Below are 23,024 nucleotides of genomic sequence, written 5' to 3'. Positions count from 1 at the left end.
ACAAAGTGGCCACCATGGCCCTCATGACCAGGGGCTCTTTGGATGGCCTCTATCAACACATGGCCCTTCATATGCATTTCTTACTTTTCTTTGTATCTCCACTGGCTAGCACAGTGGCCAAGAAATACTTGCTTTGTAAAATAATGTAGTTGGGATAACGAAGCAGTAAAGTGTCCCTAGGGAACCTGAGTTCTGTTTGTACCATTTTCCTTAACTCTTTATGTAACCAATCTCCAGGCACCATTAATAACAAAACAACTCTAACACTGGTGCTCTGATAAGGAAATATGAAAAACAAATGATAGGCATATAGAATTCCAAAATCTGAAGGGCTACACAGTCTGTGAGTACAAGCTGGAATTGCAAACAAACACCTGAAGTATTTTTCAATTATTAATACTTTATTACATTAGCACTGAATATATTAATTTTTCTCCTAACATTTTAGATATCAAATACAAAATTTAGTACATACACACATACATTGTGAATATTTTCTGTTTCCATCCATGCAGGTCTTATTAAGAGTCCTGTGAAATAGAGGGAATTGGGGATCAGACAGGACTTGTTGCAGAGCATTAGATAAGGAGTGACATTTCTACAGCTTCTTCAGCTGAGTGGATGTGCAACTCTTACTGCACATGGTGGACGACGGGGGTGACACAGGTGCAGCCAACAGTCACCAGCACCTTCTCCAACTGGAAAGAAACAGAGCAGCCTTGGTGCTTCCTCCGGAGGATCAGGGTCTCTTGCTGGATGGGAACGGAATTCATGGAGATGTCTTCCTTTCCTTGAGCATCGATGCAGCCCAAGTGCTTACACTGGGCCTGTACAACTTCCGAGGGGTACCGGTTGGGGTCCCAAGTGACACTGCAGGAGGAGCAAGCCAAAGCACCATGGTGAGGCATGGGGGAGGAAGACAGCGAATGAGAGCCCCACAGCACTGGGTGCTCACCTGCAGGGAGGTAGTTCCGCAGGGCTGTGGCACAGGCTCCGGAGCCACACAGCCTGGAAGCATACACCAGCCTCTGGCAGTGACTTACCTTTCTAAGCCTCAGTTTCCTCAATTATAAGATGGGGATTTTCATATTCCATTTTCTCATGCAACTGTTGAGAATGCTCACTGATACAAGTACATATAAAATACCCCACTGTACAAATGTTAGCATTCAATTCACATTAGATCTCTTATTGGCATTATTATTATTACAATTATTCTTTATTCTCTGCCTGGAGATTGAACGTCACTAGTCAGTCTTCCATCACTAGTCGGACTACAGAGCCTGTTGCTTGGAAAGGAAAGCCACAGTCCCAGAGGTCTGTGAATCTCAGACCTTCTCTCCATTTCTCCTTTAATAGGCCCCTCTGCCTGGAGGCATAAAGACCGCAACATTTATCCTGCCAGCTTGCCACTGTACATACTCCACTTGTAGTATGACAGGACTCCCACCAAGTTACTTGAGGGTGTGTATCCACTGTCTGAACCATGAAGGATGGGCGGTGAGCCAGGGCCACCAGCACAGCCAAGGAGCAGGCCACTGAGAACCCAAATATCTCAGAGAGTATCTGAGAACCTACCAAGGGAAACAGTCCCATTGGACACACACAGTAGGCAAAGAGCCAGAAAATTTGCTTATGAGCAGCTTAGAGATGGGAGGCAGGGCGGATCTCTAGATCTGTCCTGCTGTGGCCCTAGGGCGCCCCATATGTAAGTCTTAATAAACTCATCTACTCGCTAAGCTGGACTTGTCCAAGTCATTCTTTGGTCTCTCCACATCTTCCCAGTTTGAGGCAGGGGGCACTACAGTCCCAAGGTTTTCTCATAACACACTCACATGAGAAGCTACATGACAACCCCAGAAACACTTCAATTGTCCCTGGAATCTATTTTTATACTTACATTTGGAGAGTAGGAGGGGGTGCTTGGTGTTCCAAGAACCTGTATCTTAAGGCCAGATTACAAGACTTTACCCTGAAGGTCTCCACCTAACATCCCATTTCCCAGACTGGCCTTTCTCCTCCACTCATTCCCACTCCTTAAAGGATAATGTCTAATCTGAGTGGATCTCCTTGAACCGACTTTTCTGTTTCCCATTTATCCTCATGCGGAGATAATTATGCAATCTGCTTTAAAGAACCCTCTCTTCCAACACAGGAAAATTTGTGAATTCTATCCTAGAGCTACACGAAGCAGAAAAAGGTACAGAGTTTATGAGAATGTGGAAGCAAAATATTAGGACCATCAACCACAAAGGTGAACCTAGCCCAAAACAAGAAAGATGTGAGCTCCCAGGTAAAATGAAATTTTCATTGTTAAGAGGATTTTCCCTTGTATGTTTTCTACGTATTCTACATTTTCTACTTTATGATAAGAAAGAATTAACATATTTTTCCAAAGAATGTGAAGATCAGTCTCATTTGCACTTACGTGTAATTCCAGGGGGAGGTGGAGCGGCTCTCGATGTTACGTGACATGGAAACACGCTGGTTTTCATTGATGATGCCAGTGTCAAGCTTCATACTACCTTCTGGCACAGGTGGGCAACTCTCAGGCTTTTGGAAAAAAGTATGTCCTACTTTGGGGATTTTCCTAGCTGCCACCTCATTCAGAAAGGCAAGTCCCAATATCAACAGCAGCAAGTACTTGACCTGGTAAACAAAAGAGGCTGCAATCAGTTAGAGACTCACCTCACCTACTAGCAAGAGATGCATGCTTTTGTGGAACTCAGCATTCCTGTCCTTTTATGGGATCAGGGCTTCTCTTTGCACCTCAGTTCCTCACCTGGAAATGGGAACACTCATACCTAAAGGTATCAAGGTGCCAAACTGAGAACTAAACTCATTAGCCTAGCTAGTAAGTGAAGCCCTCCAGAGTCTAAGAGCTTCTAAACAGTGAGACAGAAAGATGCCAGGGTCTGAGATTCGGTTAAAATCCTATCCTGGCTTCCTTGCTGAGCCTCTAGTTTCTCTTCCTTCCAACTGGATAATAATGCTCACTTTATTAGACTACTAACAAGACTAAATAGCATGTTCTATATAAAACACCTATAAATCTGTAAAACGAAAATAGAGGCTTAATAAACGATAGCTCTTGTTTTTACTTCCAACTTGATATCCCGTGAATCTCCCACAAAATCCTTCCTCCAAGCCACTCCTCCATCTAGAATACACTGCCTAGAATACTCTGTCTGTCAAAATCCTACCCTTCCATTAAGGCCCAGCTCAGATATGATCTCCTCTAAGAACAGTCTCTAAAATGGTTCAATCAGAAATATGTTTATTATCCTTAAATTATAAAGCTTTGATCATCTAGCACTCAAGCAGCATTTTTTAATTGACTGGAAATGTAGTATTTGTGTTCCTGTCAGATCTACACCCATTAGATTGTAAGTTCCTGCATATTACACATGTTCATAAACACTTTCGGAATGAATGAAAGAGTGAGTGAGTGAATGAATGAACAAAACGATACAGTTAAATTGAACTATATAGTTAAGCTGACTGCATTAAGAAAAACATTATGCAAAACCAACGTTAGCAAAGTTCCAATTATCCATGCTAATTGAAAGAAACCGGGGCACTAATGATGCACAACAACGGAGAATATGGAAACTATTTCTCTTTAGCTCTGGAGCGTTTTTTTTATACTTACATTGAAACGCCACTTTATCTGGTGTTATAGTAATGTACAAAGAATGAAAGTGCCCCGAAGACCTAATGAAAAGAAAAGCTAAAAATCTTGCCAGATTCCCTTTGTCACAACCATGCTTTGCTCACCCACCATCGCCACTGACCCTTACTGGGGATGAGCAAGGCCCATCACAGACTCTCAACATAATACAGAAGAAGAGCTGAAGGCCAGGTGCGGTGGCTCACGCCTATAATCCCAGCACTTTGGGAGGCCAAGGCAGGTGGATCACCTGAAGTCAGGAGTTCAAGACCAGCCTGGCCAACATGGTGAAACCTCGTCTCTACTAAAAATACAAAAATTAGCCACGCATGGTGGCGCACACCTGTAATCCCAGCTACTTGGGAGGCTGAGGCAGGAGAATCGTTTGAACCCAGGAGGCGGAGGTTGCAGTGAAAAGAAATTGAGCCACTGCACTCCAGCCTGGGCAACAGTATGAGACTCCTTCTTGGGAAAAAAAAAGGAAGAAGAAGAAGAAGAAGAAGAGCTGAAGATAAGTTGTTTTTATTCTCTAGGCTTAGCGTTGTTCAGGCTCACACCTTCCATGAGTTAAGATAGGGAAGGTGATTAGACATGTAGGTTTCAAAGGCTCTCCTTTTCACATTTTGCAGATACTAGAGACAAAAAACCAATAAGAGTAAACAAAAAGGTCATAGTGTCCATTTGCCATACTGAGGAAGCTGATATTAAAAAGAAGTTGAAAGCAAGGTTGACCCAGAAAAGTCAGAATGAGGCTAATTTGTCTTTAGATAATCAGCAAGCATCAACTTTCATCCCCCACAATCGTTCGTTCATTCAACAGCTAGTTCTTGACTTTATAGTGCGGTAGCTCAGGGCATGGGCTTCAGAGTCAGAAGTCCAGGGTCTGTAACTCAATTCCGGGACTCTTAGCAACTATGATTCTGTTTCCTCCAAACAAAAAAAAAAATGTATATATATGTGAAGATTAAATGAGATGATCCACATAAATCATGAAGAATAGTGGCAGCATATGATAAGTATCCAATACTGGCGACTCTAACTTGCTAACTCTATATTGTGCTACACAGTAGACTAGATAGATGTGGAATTCATGCTCATATACCTTCTGTCTTGACAAAGTGCTATGGCTTTTTTTTTTTTTTTTTTTTTTTTGTGAGATGGAGTCTCACTCTGTTGCCCAGGCAGGAATACAGTGGCACAATCTTGGCTCACTGCAACCTCCACCTCCCAGATTCAAGTGATTCTCCTGCCTTAGCCTCCCAAGTAGCTGGGATTACATATGTGCACCACCACACCTGCTAATTTTTTGTATTTTCAGTAGAGACAGGGTTTCATCATGTGGCCAGGCTGGTCTTGAACTCCTGACCTCAAGTGATCTTCCCACCTCGGCCTCCCAAAGTGCTGGGATTACAGACCTAAGCCACCGTGCCTGGACTGCTATGACTTTTTTTTTTAAAGATGTCAGCTTATATTAAAGGGTCTTAGATAACTTTCCAAGCCTATCAATCACATCTTTAGGGTTCTTAAGTAAATTCCTCCTTTGTGTTTTCTCTTTCCTCTTCTGTGTCATACTCACTGAATCACTATTAATTTTCATTACAAAAGCTTTTAAATACATACATTGGAGTTCTATGATTTAGCAATAATTACCAGGTTTCTAACAAGTTATTATATTTGCTAATATAGAGTATTTTAGAAAACGCTTTTACTGGATTTTCACAACTACCTGGTGAGGTAGACAGAGCTAGTATTAATTATCCCAATTAGACAGGTGAAAGAGTTCTATCCCAAAGGGAATAAATAACTTGGTTGGGTTCACCAGCATTACTTTGCTGCGCTACATGTAATCTTTAAAATAACACATAAATATAAAATAAATTAAAACATACCATTGCTATATGCCATGAACCTTTTGTGATATTCAAGCTCTTTTAAATTATATGGCTTGTAAAAGGAGAAAACAAGGAAATTACCAGTCTCAGGACTCAAACCTAGGTGTCAGTAGTCAGTGCTATTGCCATTGAAGGTTATTTTTATTATTACCAACATTAATCTTAGTTTTGTCTCATTAGAAGAGCCAAGCATTTTAAGCGATGTGACAGCTGAACTAGATGTGCATACGTGTTGTAGGTCACATAGCTCTTTATCAGGAAATCAGATGATGTCTGCAAATTACTCCAATTTGCTCCACAAAGCTTTTGATCTGAAACTGTAGATGTTAGTGGTTATGTAATACAGAGCAGGGGCTCTGAACCAGGCTGTCGCTGGTTCTTAAGAATGATTTAAACAGTACCTCTCAGAGAAATTCAGAGCATTGTATGGACTTGAACTCTTATATGCCACCTAGAAAGCAGATGAATGATATTGCTCTCAATCTGTAGAACAGGGGACAGAGGCAAGGGAAAGCACCAGGTGAAGGTGAGCTGTAACAGGACACCAACCTTCTCAGCCTAGCTTTTCACTTCACTCTAATGTGAGCCCATCTGAGCAACCTGAACATTCACCCCCTATACTCACCAGCAATGTGTGTTCTCCTGTAAGCATGCACCTGGTCAACCGCTAGGCCCATGAGAATTTGCCTCAACTACTTATTGAGGATGTCCTATCTGTCTGCACCTCTCAACTTCTAATTCTATTCCAATGCTCCTTGCACTGTTATGTTTCCTCCTGACAACCCAACAGATTTCTTTAAGGAAACTAGAAATAGAAATAGCTATGGAGCACAAAGCTACCCAACAGAATTGCTTGGATGCAATGGCTTTAAATTCAGAAATCTTGCCTCCGAACCATTCAAAGAGAAGCATAGTGTACTTGGAGCCAGAAAGCTTAGATTGGTGTACCAGTTATTGTGCTTACAGTATCCAGAAAAGTTAAATAAATAGCTTAATTGAGCTTTTGTTCATCTGTATAAAGTGGGAAGTATCCCCATCTACTTCAGAGGATTGATCAGAATTTCCAGGATAATAATAACAATATTAATATGAACAGTTAATACTTACTGAATGCTTTCTCTATCATTACCAGTTGTTGTTTATTAGAATGGCCAAACTAACTGAAACTTAAGCATACACAAATCTGCCAGTACAGAGTACAGACTCATTTATTCTCAAAGATGTTAATTAATCCTCCCAATAAATGCCATGAGAAAGATGCCATTGTTATCTCCACTGTACAGTTGAGGAAACTGAGGCACAGAGAAGATAAATAACTTACCCAAAAATCCTACAGTTAGCAAGCAGTGGAGCCACATATGCCTGACATCAGAGCCTATGCCCCTAAATATGGCACTTTGCTGCGCTACATGTAATCTTTAAAATAACACATAAATATAAAATAAACTAAAACATACCATTGCTATATGCCATGAGCCTTTTGTGATATTCAAGCTCTTTTAAATTATATGGCTTGTAAAAGGAGAAAACAAGGAAATTACCTAAGCCAATAATAAAATGCAGGATTTCCTAACCTCTGTTTTCATGTGCCTCTGTAGTAAATTCTTCCCAGGCCTTATCTAACTAATGCCAGGCAAGATTCCAGACCTGCTGGGGCTAGATTTTCATTGCATTGACATCTCTCTTTCCTCCAAGAAGAATGAGATGGTGCAAAATAAATAAATAGCAATCAGAGACATGGGAAATTTCCCTTCTCGAGGAGCTGTCCAAAGTCAACACTGGGTGATTTCACTTCTTCTACCCAGGGCACTCCTGTAGTCTCACGGGAATCATTAAACCTTTTGAGGCCTCAGTTTCCTTGGTTAAAATGTATATCTACATAATCCCTAAAGGGCTGGCCAAGCTCCCACCATGAGATAAGAATTTCAGGCCAACCTAACTCTATAATGGATGGCCACAGGAGAGAACCTGCTAGTTGTCTGTGATGCCAAGGACTGCACATACTAACAGCACCTGGGCAAAAGCCATTGGGTGAGGAGCTGCATTTTTTTTTCTTTGAGACAGAGTCTCGCTATGTCACCCAGGCTGGAGTGCAGTGGTGTGATCTTGGCTCACTGCAACCTCCACCTCCCAGGTTCAAGCCATTCTCCTGCCTCAGCCTCCCGAGTAGCTGGGATTATAGGCAACTGCCCCACGTCCAGCTAATTTTTGTATTTTTAGTAGAGACAGGGTTTCAAGTTAGCCAGGCTGGTCTCGAACCCCTGACCTCAAGTGATCCGCCCACCTCGGCCTCCCAAAGTGCTGGGATTACAGGCGTGAGCCACTGGGCCTGACCTAATTTTTGTATTTTTAGTAGAGATCGGGTTTTGCCATGTTGGCCAGGCTGGTCTCGAACTTCTGAACTCATGTGATCCACCTGCCTTGGCCTCCTAAAGTGCTGGGATTATAGGCGTGAGCCACCGCACCTGGCCAGGAGCTGCATTTTTATGCCATTATAACTTTTCTAGTTATTTTTTTCTTTTTTGCCACCAGACAGGAGTCAAAATTAAAGTCATCTCTGTTTTTTAAAGAAGTAATTCCAAAAAGACCCCAATCAAACCTAACTCCTTAGAATTCTGTTTTCCTGAAATCCTAGGCATGACTGTCCTTAAACCAGAATGATTGTTGCTACTCACCATGACTGGGCCATGCAGGGTCTTCACTGTCATGTTGCACTGGTTGCTTGCTTTGTGCAGGAAGCTCTTTCTGTGAATGTATCTTCCTGTGTATGCCTGTGTTCTATCAATGAGAGTACCTGTTAGTTATATAGCAATCATTGCCCCTGTTTTGATTGACCTGCTTACTGTCTTTAAGTTGTGGTTGACCCAGAGTTACTGACGAATGCAGGGGTTTTTTTTTTATTCCATTTCCCGAAGGGGAACAAAAGGGGACCCTAAAGAAAGGGATGACAGGAAAAGGACCAAATTTTTCTTTCCTTCTACCCTACTTCCACCCCCAGTGCCCACAAATCAGAGCAACATTTTTAATTTACTACGGAGATGAACCAAGTTAGAAATTGTTGTCAAATCTTTTTTGTTCTCCCACAAATTGCCAACACCCTTGTCACGGACCATATGTTCTACTTTCTAGTCATGCAATATGAATCGTGATTTAAATGGGAGAAAACTCATCCTTAGAGGAGCCTTGGCACTAAACTATCTTTACCTCCATTTTATGAACGGGAAAACAAAACTAAAGGAATGAAATGACATCAGTGAAAGATTCAGAAATGATATACCCTGGTAGTTTTGTTATCTCCCTGAACTAATTATTTTTTAACCCCATGGTTAGACTCCTACTGGTGCTTAATAAATAATCATTATTCATTGTGTTGAAAAAACAAACTGTTTTCCTCTGCTCTCACACCACTACCAGCAATGCAAAAGACTTCCATGACCATATATGTGGGGATTTATCTCCATCAACCAGCAAGCAATCAATTCTGCATCCAACGCCAGCTAAGCATCTTCTAATCCAATTCAATTCTGACGTTATCTCCAGGTAGGCAGAGTCAGATCCCACAGGCTGAGGGCTCCCACAAAACTGCTCCCACTTTAAGCACCAGTCACAGGTCCAAGGCTCTGGGACTTCTGACTGACTGGCCTCAAGTTGAGGTTCCACAAACTCCTTGAGTTTAGTTAGGCTTGATTAATTTGTTAGAACAGCTCACAAAACTTAGGGAACACTAATTTATATTTACCAGTACATTCCAAAGATATTTTTAAGGATACAAGACAACAGCCAGATGAAAAAGTACATAGAGCAAGGTTTGAAAGGGTCGCAAGGTGGAAGTGTTCCTTCCCATGGAGCTGGGGTGCACCACCCTCCCAGCACAGGGATAAGCTACTGTTCCCCTTTCTTAGAGCCTCCACAAGTTCAGTGGTCCAAAGACTCTTTGTATCCCATCCTCTTGGGCCTTTTATGGAATCTTCATTGGGCAGACATGATTACAACATGGAAAACTGTAAACAAATGTGATTGGATAAAAAGGGTATAACCTGATATTAATAGGTTGAATGAGGAAACCCAGCCAGGCCTGTCTGTTCAGATTCTTCTTGGCCTCTCTGAACAGCATTCCTTCCTCCTGGGTAGAGGGGAGGACCCTTCCTGAATTGAGGGTCTTATGGCCTATGATTAGACAAGGTAAGTCAAAGAATTTCTTTATGACCAGCCCCAAGACAAAAGGTGTGGGAGTGATGTTAGATGAGAGGATATTTTCCGTTTCTATTGTCTTGGGGAGAAAAGGTGGGCAGAAGCTCAGAGAGGGAGATTCTTTTTTCTGAGACCTATTTCTTAGGCCTAAAGTGCTCCAACATTACAATAAAAGACTGTCTTTTTCACCTTCATTGCTCTGAAGCTGTCTGAAGCTGCTTCAGTAACCAAAGACAAAAAAGCTAAATACCCCAACAAAAGATATGCTTATCATTTTTATCACTTGGGATATAATGAGGGCTGTGGGAGTTATGAACCAGGAGCCATGGACAAATATATACATATATATAATATCACATTTATACAACACATAAATGCCCATTACCTTGGCTATCTCTGAGAATGATTTTTTTTTTAACCAAAATGAATTAGCAAGCAGAAGCCTTTAAATGCAAGATTGGCGGCCCTGGCGCTGCAGCTGGGGCAGCAGAGCCAGGACGGCCCAGGAACTGACAGACTCAGAGATAGGCGGACTGACCATGGCTGATCAGCCGAAGCCCATCAGCCCGCTCAAGAACCTGCTGGCCAGCGGCTTTGGTGGCATGTGCCTGCTGTTCATGGGGCACCCTCTGGACACCATCAAGGTCCAACTGCAGACACAGCTACCGAGTTTGCCTAGACAGCCTCCCATGTATTCTGGGACCTTGGACTGTCTCCCGAAGACTCTTAGAAGGGGCATCACGGGGCTATATCAGTGAATGGCTGCTCCTATCATAAGTGTCACCCCCATGTTTGCTGTGTGCTTCTTTGGGTTTGGTTAAAGGAAGAAACTACGACAGAAACACCCAGAGGATGTGCTCAGCTATCCCCAGCTGTTTGCAGCTGGTATGTTATCTGGTACATTCACCACAGGCATCGTGACCCCTGGAGCACCCATCAAGTGCTGGTTACAGTTTCAGGCTTCTTCAGGGGAAACCAAGTACATTGGAACCTTGGACTGTGCAAAAAAGCTGTACCAGGAGTTTGGGATCCGAGGCATCTACAAAGGGACCGTGCTCACCCTTATGTGAGATGTTCCAGCCAGTGGAATGTAATTCATAACATATAAATGGCTAAAAAATATCTTCACTCCTGAAGGAAAGAGGGTCTGTGAGCTCAGTGCGCCTTGAATCCTGGTGGCTGGGGGCATTGCATGGAAGGGATCTTCAACTGGGCTGTGGCAATCCCGCAAGATGTGCTCAAGTCTCACTTCCAGACTGTACCTCCTGGGAAATATCCTAATGGTTTTGGAGATGTGCTGAGGGAGCTCATCTGGGATGAAGGAATCACATCCTTATCTAAAGGGTCTGATGCAGTGATGACCCAAGCCTTCCCAGCCAATGTGGCGGCCTGTTTCCTTGGCCTTGAAGTTGCCATGAAGTTTCTGAATTAGGCCACCTCCAACTTGTGAGGCTGAAGGCTGCTCAAGACTTCTGGATGCTGGAACTGTCGCTGAGAAGGAAGAGTAGTGGGCAGAACTAAGCAGACTTGGAGAGTGAGGGGAGGGTGACGGTGGGATTAGAGCTCTGTGCATGGACTTGGTGAGACTATTGCCTTAATGACATCCTCTACCTTGTATAATTTGGTGTGTCATTTTGAAACTTGAATTCATTCTTGTCAATGTAAGGGACTTCAAGAGGATTTGGAGATCTAGTAGTTTCTAGGCCAGATACAGCCTGTGGCAAGAATGCTGCCTACCAGTTGACAGTGGGCCCTACCTCACCCAAAGTGTTTCTCATTAAAGTGGTAATCTCAGCTTCTCACTGGAGGCACTTTGGATGTTTTCAACCAGCTGACCAGGGGCTGAGATCGCCTTCAATCCCTAGCCAGGAACACCCACTTGATTTCCAAAGTACCACCTAATCCTGGGCTGCACATGGGAATTTGGACTTAAGCCCCACATCTGTGTCCAGGTGGACTGGGCTTATATGCCTAGGGAGAGATAACCTATTAGCTGTTGGATTTTGCCTTTTGTTTTTGTTTTTTGGTTTTTTTACATATGCAAGTAATCAAAAGTAAAACTACAGTAGAGCAGCCTAATTTCCCAAGAGTAGGTGAAAAACTTTCCCTCCTACAGTGAGGACAGTCCCAGCCTGCTGGGATAAGGGTGAAGGAAGGCTCTTTTTGCACACTCTTTTCTCATGAGAGCGCCATATTTTAACAAGAAACAATAAATGTTGTTTCTAATTTTTGAAAAAAAAATGCTTTAAATGCTCTGACATGAAATTTAAATGACCTGCAAAAAGTTAATTTGTCTCAGATCAGTTCAGGTTGTCAAACATTTGTTAAACACATTCTATATGTCAGGCATTGTGCCCTAGAGATACACAAACATTCCCCAAAAAACAGTAACTTATCTTTTTTTACATCCATTAAGATCAGGTAAAATTACACATAATCTTTTCACAAGGCAGGACACATTCTAGCAGGGCAAAGTTATTTTCCTCTAGCGTAACATGTTTGAACAACTCTTCGCCTGAAGAAAATGAAGAGAAAGTTGTTCTTAGGTTCATTGGAAGGCCCTCCAAAACTGATCAGAATTCTGTGATCACAGGCCTTCCATCCAGCCTGCTCCCCTCCATGCCTGTGCATCCCTCTGCACCTCTCTCTGGAACAACCAGAAGTGTAACTTCTACAAAAAGATTTCTTCAAATCACCCTTTCAGGCATTGTTCCTTTCTTCAACCTCTTGTGCCGATACTTGGTGTATCCTGCCCCCACGTACATGTTTTAGGATAGTTCCCTGGGGTCTTCATATATCTGGGTAACTTTACCCTCCCTCCAATAATCTCTACCAGCCTCCTTCTCCAAATATACATCCTTAAATATACAATCTAGATTAAACTGTGTTCTATGCAAAGATAGACTCAAGTCCCCTAGCCAACTCCTTCTAGCCAGACTGAACCCCCTAAGCCCAACTTATGGAGAATTTTCAAGGCCTCCCCGGGAGTGACCTTCCATGTGCACAGTGAAGCTAGCTCCATGAAATCAAGAGCCATGTTTTCATCTTTGCTTGTATCCCTTATGCTCCCAAAGCAACATGTGCAATAGACCTTTAAATGTGTACTAAATTGAGTGGATTGAGTCACTCATCTTCTTCAGTGATCTCTTTTCCATTCAGAGCCATACCTCAATGCATAGAATATACCAGCTCTCTTGAAATAAAGAATGAATAAATCAGCTGGAACCAAGAGTGCCTAATTCAATACAAGAGGATTTGCTAGATTGCAGGGGAGAACAAAATGGTTCTTTACATAAGCAGGAGGCAACACTGACCTTTGCTAAATTTGGTCACAGTTTTCCCCTTTGGGGTAAAAACAACTGTCCTGTCAGGATGCCAAACTAGTAACTGGCTATCACTGAGTTCAAACTGAATCAACAGATTCAGATCCTTATCTCATCAAACATTCATTGAGCACTTCCTATAACACAAATCGTGTGCTAATACCAGGGACACAATAACGAACATATGATGGGCACACAGCTGACAATGGTGGAACCCTTCACTGACTGGCTTTGTACCATTAATGATCTAAGCTGTCACCAGATTTAAGAGTTTCAAAAGTGCATTGGAGCCATTATTCAACACACTGACAGCTAGACTACTACAGTCAACTCCAAGAGCCCACAAAAAAAGACACCAGAAGACTCTGTTGCCTTAGCCATAAGTTACAGCCTCAAATGTAGTAAAATATTATAGTTTGTCAAACATCCAAATCAGCAAGATGTTTTCATGCCCTTATGTGTGCTTGGAGCCATGATACATTTTGTTGGGGCTACTATCACAGGTAATAGACTATACTATTAAAGTCTCTGCCTTAATGGGCTTAAAACAGTCATGGAAAAAAGTGAACATGCACATATAACCAATCAGATAATAACATGAGATAGCTGGGAATAATGATAATATAAATGTACACATTTGGTTTTACAAATCCAACTTTTAAAAGGTTTTATTCTCATTTTTAAAAGGTGTATCTAGCCAAGTGTGGTGGCTCACGCCTATAATCCCAACACTTTGGGAGGCCAAGGTGGGCAGATCACTTGAGGCCAGGTGTAGTGGTACACACCTATAGTCCCAGCTACTTGGAGGCTCGGTTCAGAGGATCACTTGAGCCCAGCTACTCGGGAGGTTGAGGCTGCAGTGAGAAGAGATTGTGCCACTGCACTCCAGCCTGGGTTACAGAGTGAGACTCTCTCTCAAAAAGAAAAAAGAAAAAAAAGTGCATCTAATCAAGATATGCTACTGCAACATGACAGTATGTCTGCAGTTACAGAAATTCATGCCTTGAAGTAAAGTGCTATCATAACAAAAAGCATGAAAAAAAGTGGTCAGGTAGCACATCATAATGGCAATAAAATTGCAGGCTGGATAAATGATAATCCATGCTCTACAATGACAAAACATTTAGTTAAACCATTGCCTGCAATAACTTGAGAGGCAGATCTTGTACCTAATAAACTTGAAGCTCTAGAAAAAGAGATTAGAAAATAGAATGTTAGTTGCATGTGTTTGGATATTATTGTCTGCATTTGGCAAGGTAACACATGAAAGAGATGAGTTCAGGAAAGAGTTGGCAGGTTGATAAACAAAAATGAAGAGAGTACCGAAATTCAGAACCCTAATTAGCCAGGCGTGGCAGTGGGTACCTGTAACCCCAGCTACTATGGAGGCTGAAGCAGGAGAATCACTTTAGCCCGGAGACAAAGGTTGCAGTGAGCCGAGATCACAGCACTGCATTCTAGCCTAGGCGACACAGCAAGACCCTGTCTCAAAAAAAAAAAAAAAAAGAAAAGAAAAGAAAGAAAGAAATTCAGAGCCCTGTAAGGTTGCAAAAAAATTAAAAAATAAAAATAACTATTTCTATCCCTCAAGAGTAAAAGATAAGATTGAAAAAGCCTTTGAAAGAGAAATGCACAATAAAACCTTTCAACCAAGTAAATTACCGAAGGGCAAGAATTAGAATGAAGCATCTGGAGAAAAATTTTAATTGGATAAAAGGACTCAATTAAAAGTGTTATCGTTCTAGTAATCTGCCATCAAATCAAAAGAGAGTTACAGGAATAAAGAAACAAAGAAATAGAAATGTTCTAGGAATTATGCCTCAAAAAGAATTGACTCAGATTAAAAGTTCACTAAGTTTTTGAGAGAGTTCTAGAAATTAATCAGGAACCAATCCTCAGTCCCCCAACCATCAAGGAACAAGAACTAAAGCTCTAAGAAAACACCATGTCAGATGTGACCAAAGAGGTTACAAGGAGAAAAAAGACATTTTTTTAAACCTTCCAAGAAGTGGAGCCAGGGACCACAGAGTAAAAGGGAAGTGAGCCTCTCCCAAAAAGCAGAAAACTACAGACCCCACAAACTCTACATCATCCTTGGGTTTTTTTTTTGGTTTTTTTTTTTTTTTCCTTTTAATGCAAAAGATTTTTAGTTTCAGACTTTTTTGAACCTACTCATTCAATGTTTCCTATTTGTTTGAGTCAAATATTCAAAACCATTATGCACTTTCTAGAATCTCCACAAAATCACAATTCATAGAAACTAACCCTTCTTTTTAAAGATAATGATTAGGTATGAGTATCGTGGCTGACACCCGTAATCCCAGCACTTTGGAAGGCCGAGGTGGGTAGATAGCTTGACCTCAGGAGTTGGAGACCAGCCTGGGCAACATGGTGAGAGTTTCTACAAAAAAAATACAAAAATTAGCCAGGCATGGTGGTACCACCTGTAGTCCCAACTACTCATGAGGTTGAGATGAGGGGATCACTTTAGCTAGATCAAGGCTCCAGTGAGCCGTGATCATGCCACTGCACTCCAGCCTGGGCAACAGAGCAAGAACCTATCTCAAAAAAAAAAGAAACGTAATGATTATTCGTCAGATGAAAACACTGTACTAGGGTCTTCATATGCCAATATTTGTGAGAGTAGAAATTACTTGGGGCTTAGGTAAACAAAAGATTAAAAAAAAAAAACAGAAGTCCTCCTTTCCCTTCTGTCTCTGTAGGTTTCTCTCATTCGTTCTCTCTCTCTCTTTCTCAAAGCATGCAATTTCTGATCTTCTGATGAAAAAAGAGCTGGGAGAGATGGCAGTGAGAGAAGGGGATCAGAGGCAAAAGTTGAGAAATGAAAAGTAAGGAGAAAAAAAGACTTAGGAAAGGAGTTTCCCCAGAGTGCTGGGTGAGGATCCTGGGCGGAATACAGTTTAAGTGGCTGGACAAAGTTCCAGATCGCATGAGGGACCTCTCAATTCTGAATCTATTCTGTGGACCTGTGAAGGCTTTTGCATTCAAGTTTTATCTACTTGTTAGCAGAAACATCATTTATTAAACACTCACTCTGTACCACTCTCTGTGCTGGGTAAGAGGAAGAAAAAAGTGCTACCAAAAAAAAAAAATTGCCATAACAGTTTTCTCCTTCCAAGAGAGCTGCAAATTTTATGTCAGACCAGATGGCACTTTTGTCTTGAAGAGAACTTACCTTTTTGGAAGTGCAAAGACAGAGCCTATTCCAGGGTAAAGACAGGGAAATTTCTACATATAAAAAATAATATGGTCAGGCACGGTGGCTCATGTCTATCATCCCAGCACTTTGGGAAGCTGAGGCGAGAGAATCACTTGAGGCCAGGAGTTCAAGACCAGCCTGGGCAACACAGGGAGGCCTCCGTCTCTACACAAAATTTAAAAAAAAAAAAAAAAAATGCTGGGTATTGCCAGGCGTGGTGGCTTACGGCTATAATCCCAGCACTTTGGGAGGCTGAGGCGGGCGGATCACGAGGTCAGGAGATGGAGACCATCCTGGCTAACACGGTGAAATCCCATCTCTACTAAAAATACAAAAAATTAGCCGGGCGTGGTGGTGGGCGGTAGTCCCAGCTACTCAGGAGTCTGAGGCTGGAGAATGGCGTGAACCCGGGAGGCGAAGCTTGCAATGAGCCGAGATCGTGCCACTGCACTCCAGGCTGGGCGACAGAGCGAAACTCCGTCTCAAAAAAAAAAAAAAATGCTGGGCATGGTGGCATGCTCCTGTAGTCCCAGCTACTTGAGGGGCTGAGGCAGGAGAATGGCGTAAACCCAGGAGGCGAAGCTTGCAATGAGCCGAGATCGTGCCACTGCACTCCAGGCTGGGCGACAGAGCGAAACTCCGTCTCAAAAAAAAAAAAAAATGCTGGGCATGGTGGCATGCTCCTGTAGTCCCAGCTACTTGAGGGGCTGACGTCGGAGAATCGCTTCAGCCTAGGCAATCAGGGCTTCAGTGAGCCATGATCCTGCCACTGCTCTCCAGTCTGGATGACAGAGCAAGATCTTGTCTTCAAAATAATTATAATAATAGGAATTTTAGTTAACCCTAGAGAGAAGAGAAATGAGGAGAGCTGCCACCCAGAAACTCCTAGTAGCTGAGATGACCAGGGAACTAAGAGTCATGAGCCTTATATTGAAATTGTTTCAATGTGTATGTTGTGCTTTAATTCTTTAATTAATTCTTTAAGTCTCTTTCATTATTTCCATGTCTAAGGTAAACCTCTTTATATACGAAACAGGTTTATGACATCTACATGTATATATATAGAGAGAGAGGACAACAGCTTCAGGAGGGGAGGCAGCACATATGGATAGAGCAAGATTTGGAATGAGAAAGTTGACTCTTTCTTACCCCTCAATCCTGCAATCTAGGAGAATCTTACTGCTCAAAGTTTGGTCCTGGGAACAGCAGCATCTAGCTTGTTAGCACCTGGGGGCTTGTTAAAATTGGAGATTTTCCTGTCCCAATCCCACACCTACTCAATCAGGCTGCATTTTCACAAGATGCCTAAATGATTTATATCACATGAAAGTCTCGGATGCACCTCGTTAGGGAACATTAGGGAAGGTGCTGAACTTCCCATAAAATTGTAGCGAGGTTCACGGAACACATTACATTTTCTGAAACAGAAATTAAGAATCAAGTATCCTTGAAAGGCTATTGAGATTAAAAACAAAACAAAACAAAATAAAAAAAACAGAAGTCTTAAATCTCAGAGCTTCACTCCCTCATAGCTAAGAACCATACCTATCTTCCTACTTTGGAAGGTTCTTTGGCAAGCGTGGGGATGAAGAGAATAATGGGAAACTGAGCTGTTCTTTGTCAACATTCGGTGGCAGCCTCCATGGGCGTGGCCTGTCCTTGCAACCTCAGGCTGGCAGCAACCCCAGGGTTCCGTGCAGACTTCTCTTACTCAGCAGGCAAGCTGATTTCCTGCATTGAGGTGGATGGAATTAATCAACACGCTGCCAGAACACAATGCCTGGGGAAAGCCCAGCTGAGCATCTGTCAAATGCTGTCACATTTTCCTGGCTTCCTCCCACCAAAATTTCTCCTCAGCTTGATGAACCTGGGATCAGCAACTTTTGCTCCTGTCCCTTCCCCCCAGTCATTATACTGACAACCAACAGAGTTTTGGGATGATGGGTGGGGATGACAAGCTTAGGCCTGGAAAGATGACCATTCTTGCCCAGGATTAAATTTCCAAGCTTTTAGGCATTGGCCCAAATCTCATGCCTGCCCCCCAACCTCATTTTTTTTTTTTTTTTTTTTTTTGAGACAGAGTCTCGCTCTGTCGCCCAGGCTGGAGTGCAGTGGCACGATCTGGGCTCACTGCAAGCTCCGCCTCCCGGGTTCACGTCATTCTCCTGCCTCAGCCTCCCGAGTAGCTGGGACTACAGGCGCCCGCCACCACGCCTGGCTAGTTTTTTGTATTCTTTTGAGTAGAGACGGGGTTTCACAGTGTTAGCCAGGATGGTCTCGATCTCCTGACCTCGTGATCCGCCCGTCTCGGCCTCCCAAAGTGCTGGGATTACAGGCTTGAGCCACCGCGCCCGGCCCCCACCTCATTTATTAAAGCAAATTCCTTTCCCAAACCCTCCACATGCGACACACTCAATTTTCTGCTTTTGCTCCACAAAATAGTTTGAATTTCTGAGTCTTCACCCTCTCCAGGCTAGTGTCTTGTTCCTGGAAAAACCATTTCAGTTCTGCTCACCTGAGTTCTACCCGACCTCAACATCCACATCCTCAGACTCAAAATCCACTCACGTCTTTCCTTCTTCCAAACTCTCCTCATACTTGCATGACATTTCATTTAGCAATTAACTAGAGACGATGAAAGACAACTTTTTAACTGTCTACTTGAATGGCTATTTGTATGTGCTTTGGCTTTTTAAATTTTAAAGTATTTACTCCTCATCTGCTCTATGGATTTAAACTTGCCGAAGGAGACAACTGTGACTTCTTTCTGCCTTTTGGCCTGCCCACCACTGTCACACCCCTAGCAAATTATTCTACCCATAGCTGCAGATATTTATTCACTTGATTTAATTTGATGTCAAGACTAGCTTATTTCTTCTTCTACCTAATTTCTTGCTACCTTCAATTTCTAATATATCAGTACTCACAAAGTTGTCAACAAAATTATTAAAGTGGGAATGTTCTAGAGAAAACTTACAGCACATATTTTCAAAACTTTAGAAATTTTTCAAAAGGGAAAGAGATTGGACTGTCTCTAGAACACCAAAGCTTGATGAACATCTGGTAGTGACGTTCCAGAGTAGAGTTATGCACGGAGGGGCTGTTTGGATTGGACAACCTCCAAGGTCCCTTCCAACTTTGTGATCCTATGGAAATTCAACAAAAAATCGTATTTCATTTAAAGATACAATTTCAGTCTTGGAAGTAGGGGTATGTGTGTGTGCACACACACGCGCGTGGATGCACACATGTATATGGGGTGGGGTAATATATCTTCTGCCCTCTTTAGTTTTCTCCTCCTTCTGTGGAAAACAATCACATAACTCCAAATGCTAAAAATTCCAAGTGTCATAACTGTATGTTTCCCAGGAAGATCCAGATTGAGAAGAGAATAAGAGGCAGCAGAGATCCAGTGAGAGCATTGAAACAACCACACTTCTGAGAAATGTGTTACTTTCACTCCTGCACGGATCTGACTCAGAATGACGATTCTCAGCTTCCCCTAATTTCAGTTGAAATGCTGTAGAAGGACACGATGAAATGGGTTTCCTGTGAGGGACAGTTCTTCATCTGTGCAGAGGTAAGGGCTTGAAGGATGTATGAGGGGCAAAGGAGAAAAAAATGAAGATGGGGAGGTACCTGGAAAGGAAAAGTGGAACCTGCCTGCTCTTCCCCGTCTGCCCTCAGGGCTCCAGAGCAGAGGGCAGGAGCTCCTAAGTTAGCAGGGCTCATTCCACTGCTCTCTCTAATGCTTTCGGTCCTGAGGGGGACTGGGGGCAGGGTAGTGTCAAAGGAAGGTGGATGAGAAAGGACAGCAAGGAAAAAATAAAGACTGAAAAGGTTCTTGGCTATGCAGAGCCCAGCCCTTGTTTAAGCTAGAGAGAAGGCTTTTGTAGATTCCACATTTATGTCAATTATGCAGATTTTGCGTTAAACAACTCAGGAGAATACCACCACTAGCAACTCTGTTATCCTGTGACATCTCTGATACCTTATAGGTCATTTCTAGACCTGGAAACCTATTAGTTTAACCATTAAGTCAGGCAAGACATCTCCTTATCTTTGATATCTGCAGCTATCATAGATTTCAGGAGCCACACAGGTCTTCTGAAACAATCTGCTGCAACCCACTCAGCTGATGATGGGGGCTCAATGGCTTTCCTACAGATAGCCAGTGGTGGAGAAGCTTGGCCTGGACCCAGGCCTCTTCACTCCCTCTAGACTGTCTACAAATAAAGGGATCCCTCTCTCCAGCTCTTTCAGGTCCATTTTTCCCTGGTCTAACACTATCAGCTCTTTAACAATGTGCTGACAAAGGAGGGAAATAATTATAAGAGGAATAGCCCTGAGCTCTGAATCCTGTCAGATCAGTGAGGCATTAGATTCTCACGGGAGTGGGAATCCTATTGTGAACTGCGCGTGCAAGGGATCTAGGCTGTGCGCTCCTTATGAGAATCTAATGCCTGATGATCTGAGGTGGAATGGTTTCACCCCAAAACCATCTGCTCTCCGGCCCCACATTCACCCTCGGACTGGGAAAAAATGTCTTCCATGAAATCAGTCCCAGGTACTAAAAAAGTTGGGGAGTTGTCAGAGGACCAAATTTATAAAGCAAGCAGCACCTTCTCAGTGATACCTAGGACTTGGGGTCAAGATACCTGAGCAATTCTGTTCTCTAAAAATGAGAAATGAAATTAGTCTTTGGGCTTTTTATTCTGAACCCTTTTTAGCCTTTATATATTATCTTTGTATGAGGAAGTTTTTTTGTTTTGTTTTTTGAGATGGAGTTTCACTCTTGTTGCCCAGGCTGGAGTGCAATGGCACAATCTCAGCTCACTGCAACCTCTGCCTCCCGGGTTCAAGCGATTCTCCTGACTCAGCCCCCAAAGTAGCTGGGATGACAGGCAGTTGCCACCACACCCAGCTAATGTTTTGTATTTAGTAGAGATAGGGTTTCACCATGTTGTTCTGGCTGGTCTCAAACACCTGACCTCAGGTGGTACACCTGCCTTGGCCTCCCAAAGTGCTGGGATTACAGGTATGAGCCACCGCACCCCGCCTGTATTCCATCCTAATGGAAACAGGATCAGACCAGGTGATTTCAATAATAGCTTTTTCCTTTTTTTTTTTTTCTTTTGGAGACAAAATCTCGCTCTGTTGCCCAGGCTGGAGTGCAGTGGCACGATCTCAGCTCACTGCAACCTCTGCCTCCTGAGTTCAAGCAATCCTCCAGCCTCAGCCTCCCAAGAAGCTGGGACTATAGGCACGTGCCACCACACTGGGTTATTTTTTGTATTTTTAGTAGAGACAGGGTTCACCATGTTGCCTAGGCTGGTCACAAACTCCTGAGCTCAGGCAGTCCACCCACCTCAGCCTTTCAAACGGCTGGGATTACAGGCGTGAGCCACCGTGCCCAGCCAATGATAGTTCTTAAGATGCAATATTCCACCAACTTTTCACCTCAGGTTCTCAAAGCTTATACAGTGGTGAAAGTTGCTTTTTCTGCACTTTCTCTGTTAATAATAGGAAGAATTTTTAAACCATTTCCATAACTCTGAATTGCAGATGTTACTGAACTTATGTCATGAGAAGTAAGTCTATGTGCGAGACCTTAAAAATAAACTTCAAATCTCAACCAGACTACATGTGGCAATTTTTTAAAGTGGGGATGGGATTGAGGATTATACCCAGTGTCAGCAAAGACATAGGACAATAAAAGCATCCTCATACATATGTGTGGGATATAAATCATCAAGTTAGTGAGGTATACCTAAAACTTTAATAATGTTCCTATTTTCGGTCCAGCAATTATACTTCTAGGAAATTATCCTAAGTAAAATAAGCATGTGCACCAAAATTTGGCAACATGGTTTTTCATCACAGCATTATTTATAATCTGAAAAACTGATAACAAATATCCAACTACAGGTATCTGAAAAAACATACCAGATACGTTTTCTGTGGATTTTAAGTATCTTTTATTTATTTCTTATGGTTATTTTCTAGTGTTTCACCAATGAAAAGATCCTAGTTTTGTAATAGGAAAAAACATTTGAGTTGTTCTTCATTTAAGAATGTTAACAGGCTCTAGTAGCGCAGTTTCCTGGTAACTAGAGCGCCTACACTAGCACAAGCTTTGTGAGACAATATGAAATAGCAAACACCAGTCATTACCAAATAGGCCCCTTTGCCCTCAGGGCAAACCCTGGAGATGGCTCAGAGAACATCACTAGCTATAGAGAGTCTTCCACTTCATCTCTGAATGCTGGACCCACACACTTTGTCACACTAGAATTCTGTCATCTAATCCACGAGATTCACTCGTCACACTAGAATTCTGTCATCTAATCCACGAGATTCACTCATAGATGTAGCTCTCTCTTAACCACCTCCAGCTCCCCAGAGCACTCCCAGCCCTTTGAAGGGAGCACACAGTATGCTGGTTAGAATATAGTAGTTGGCCAGGCACGGTGGCTCACGCCTGTAATCCCAACACTTTGGGAGGCCGAGGTGGATGGATCACCTGAGGTTGAGTTCACGACCAGCCCGACCAACATAGAGAAACCCCATCTCTATTAAAAATACAAAATTAGCCGGGCGTGGTGGTGCATGCCTATACTCCCAGCTTGTCAGTATGCTGAGGCAGGAGAATCACTTGAACCCGGGAGGCAGAGGTTGTGATGAGCCTAGATCGTGCCATTGCACTCCAGCCTGGGCAACAAGAGCGA

At 42.7% G+C, this 23,024-nt stretch overlaps 1 protein-coding gene and 1 pseudogene across 1 annotated transcript; one reads left to right on the top strand and one right to left on the bottom strand.

Annotated features, from left to right (window-relative positions):
* Positions 1-388: 388 nt before the first annotated feature.
* Positions 389-8,335, bottom strand: IL17F (interleukin 17F). Its single transcript, XM_011981323.1, has 3 exons — positions 8,238-8,335; positions 2,429-2,649; positions 389-870 (listed from the first exon to the last, which is right to left on the bottom strand). The coding sequence occupies exons 1-3, from the start codon at positions 8,268-8,270 to the stop codon at positions 633-635; spliced, it is 492 nt and encodes a 163-aa protein (XP_011836713.1). The 5' UTR covers positions 8,271-8,335; the 3' UTR covers positions 389-632.
* Positions 8,336-10,292: 1,957 nt separating this feature from the next.
* LOC105540617 lies at positions 10,293-11,203 on the top strand (annotated as a pseudogene).
* Positions 11,204-23,024: the final 11,821 nt, after the last annotated feature.

This window comes from Mandrillus leucophaeus, unplaced genomic scaffold (assembly GCF_000951045.1).
Source record: "Mandrillus leucophaeus isolate KB7577 unplaced genomic scaffold, Mleu.le_1.0 Scaffold223, whole genome shotgun sequence".
In the NCBI taxonomy this organism is placed as follows: Eukaryota; Metazoa; Chordata; class Mammalia; order Primates; family Cercopithecidae; genus Mandrillus; species Mandrillus leucophaeus.
The sequence above is the reverse complement of the archived record's forward strand: the minus strand, read 5'-3'. Positions and strand labels throughout refer to the sequence as shown.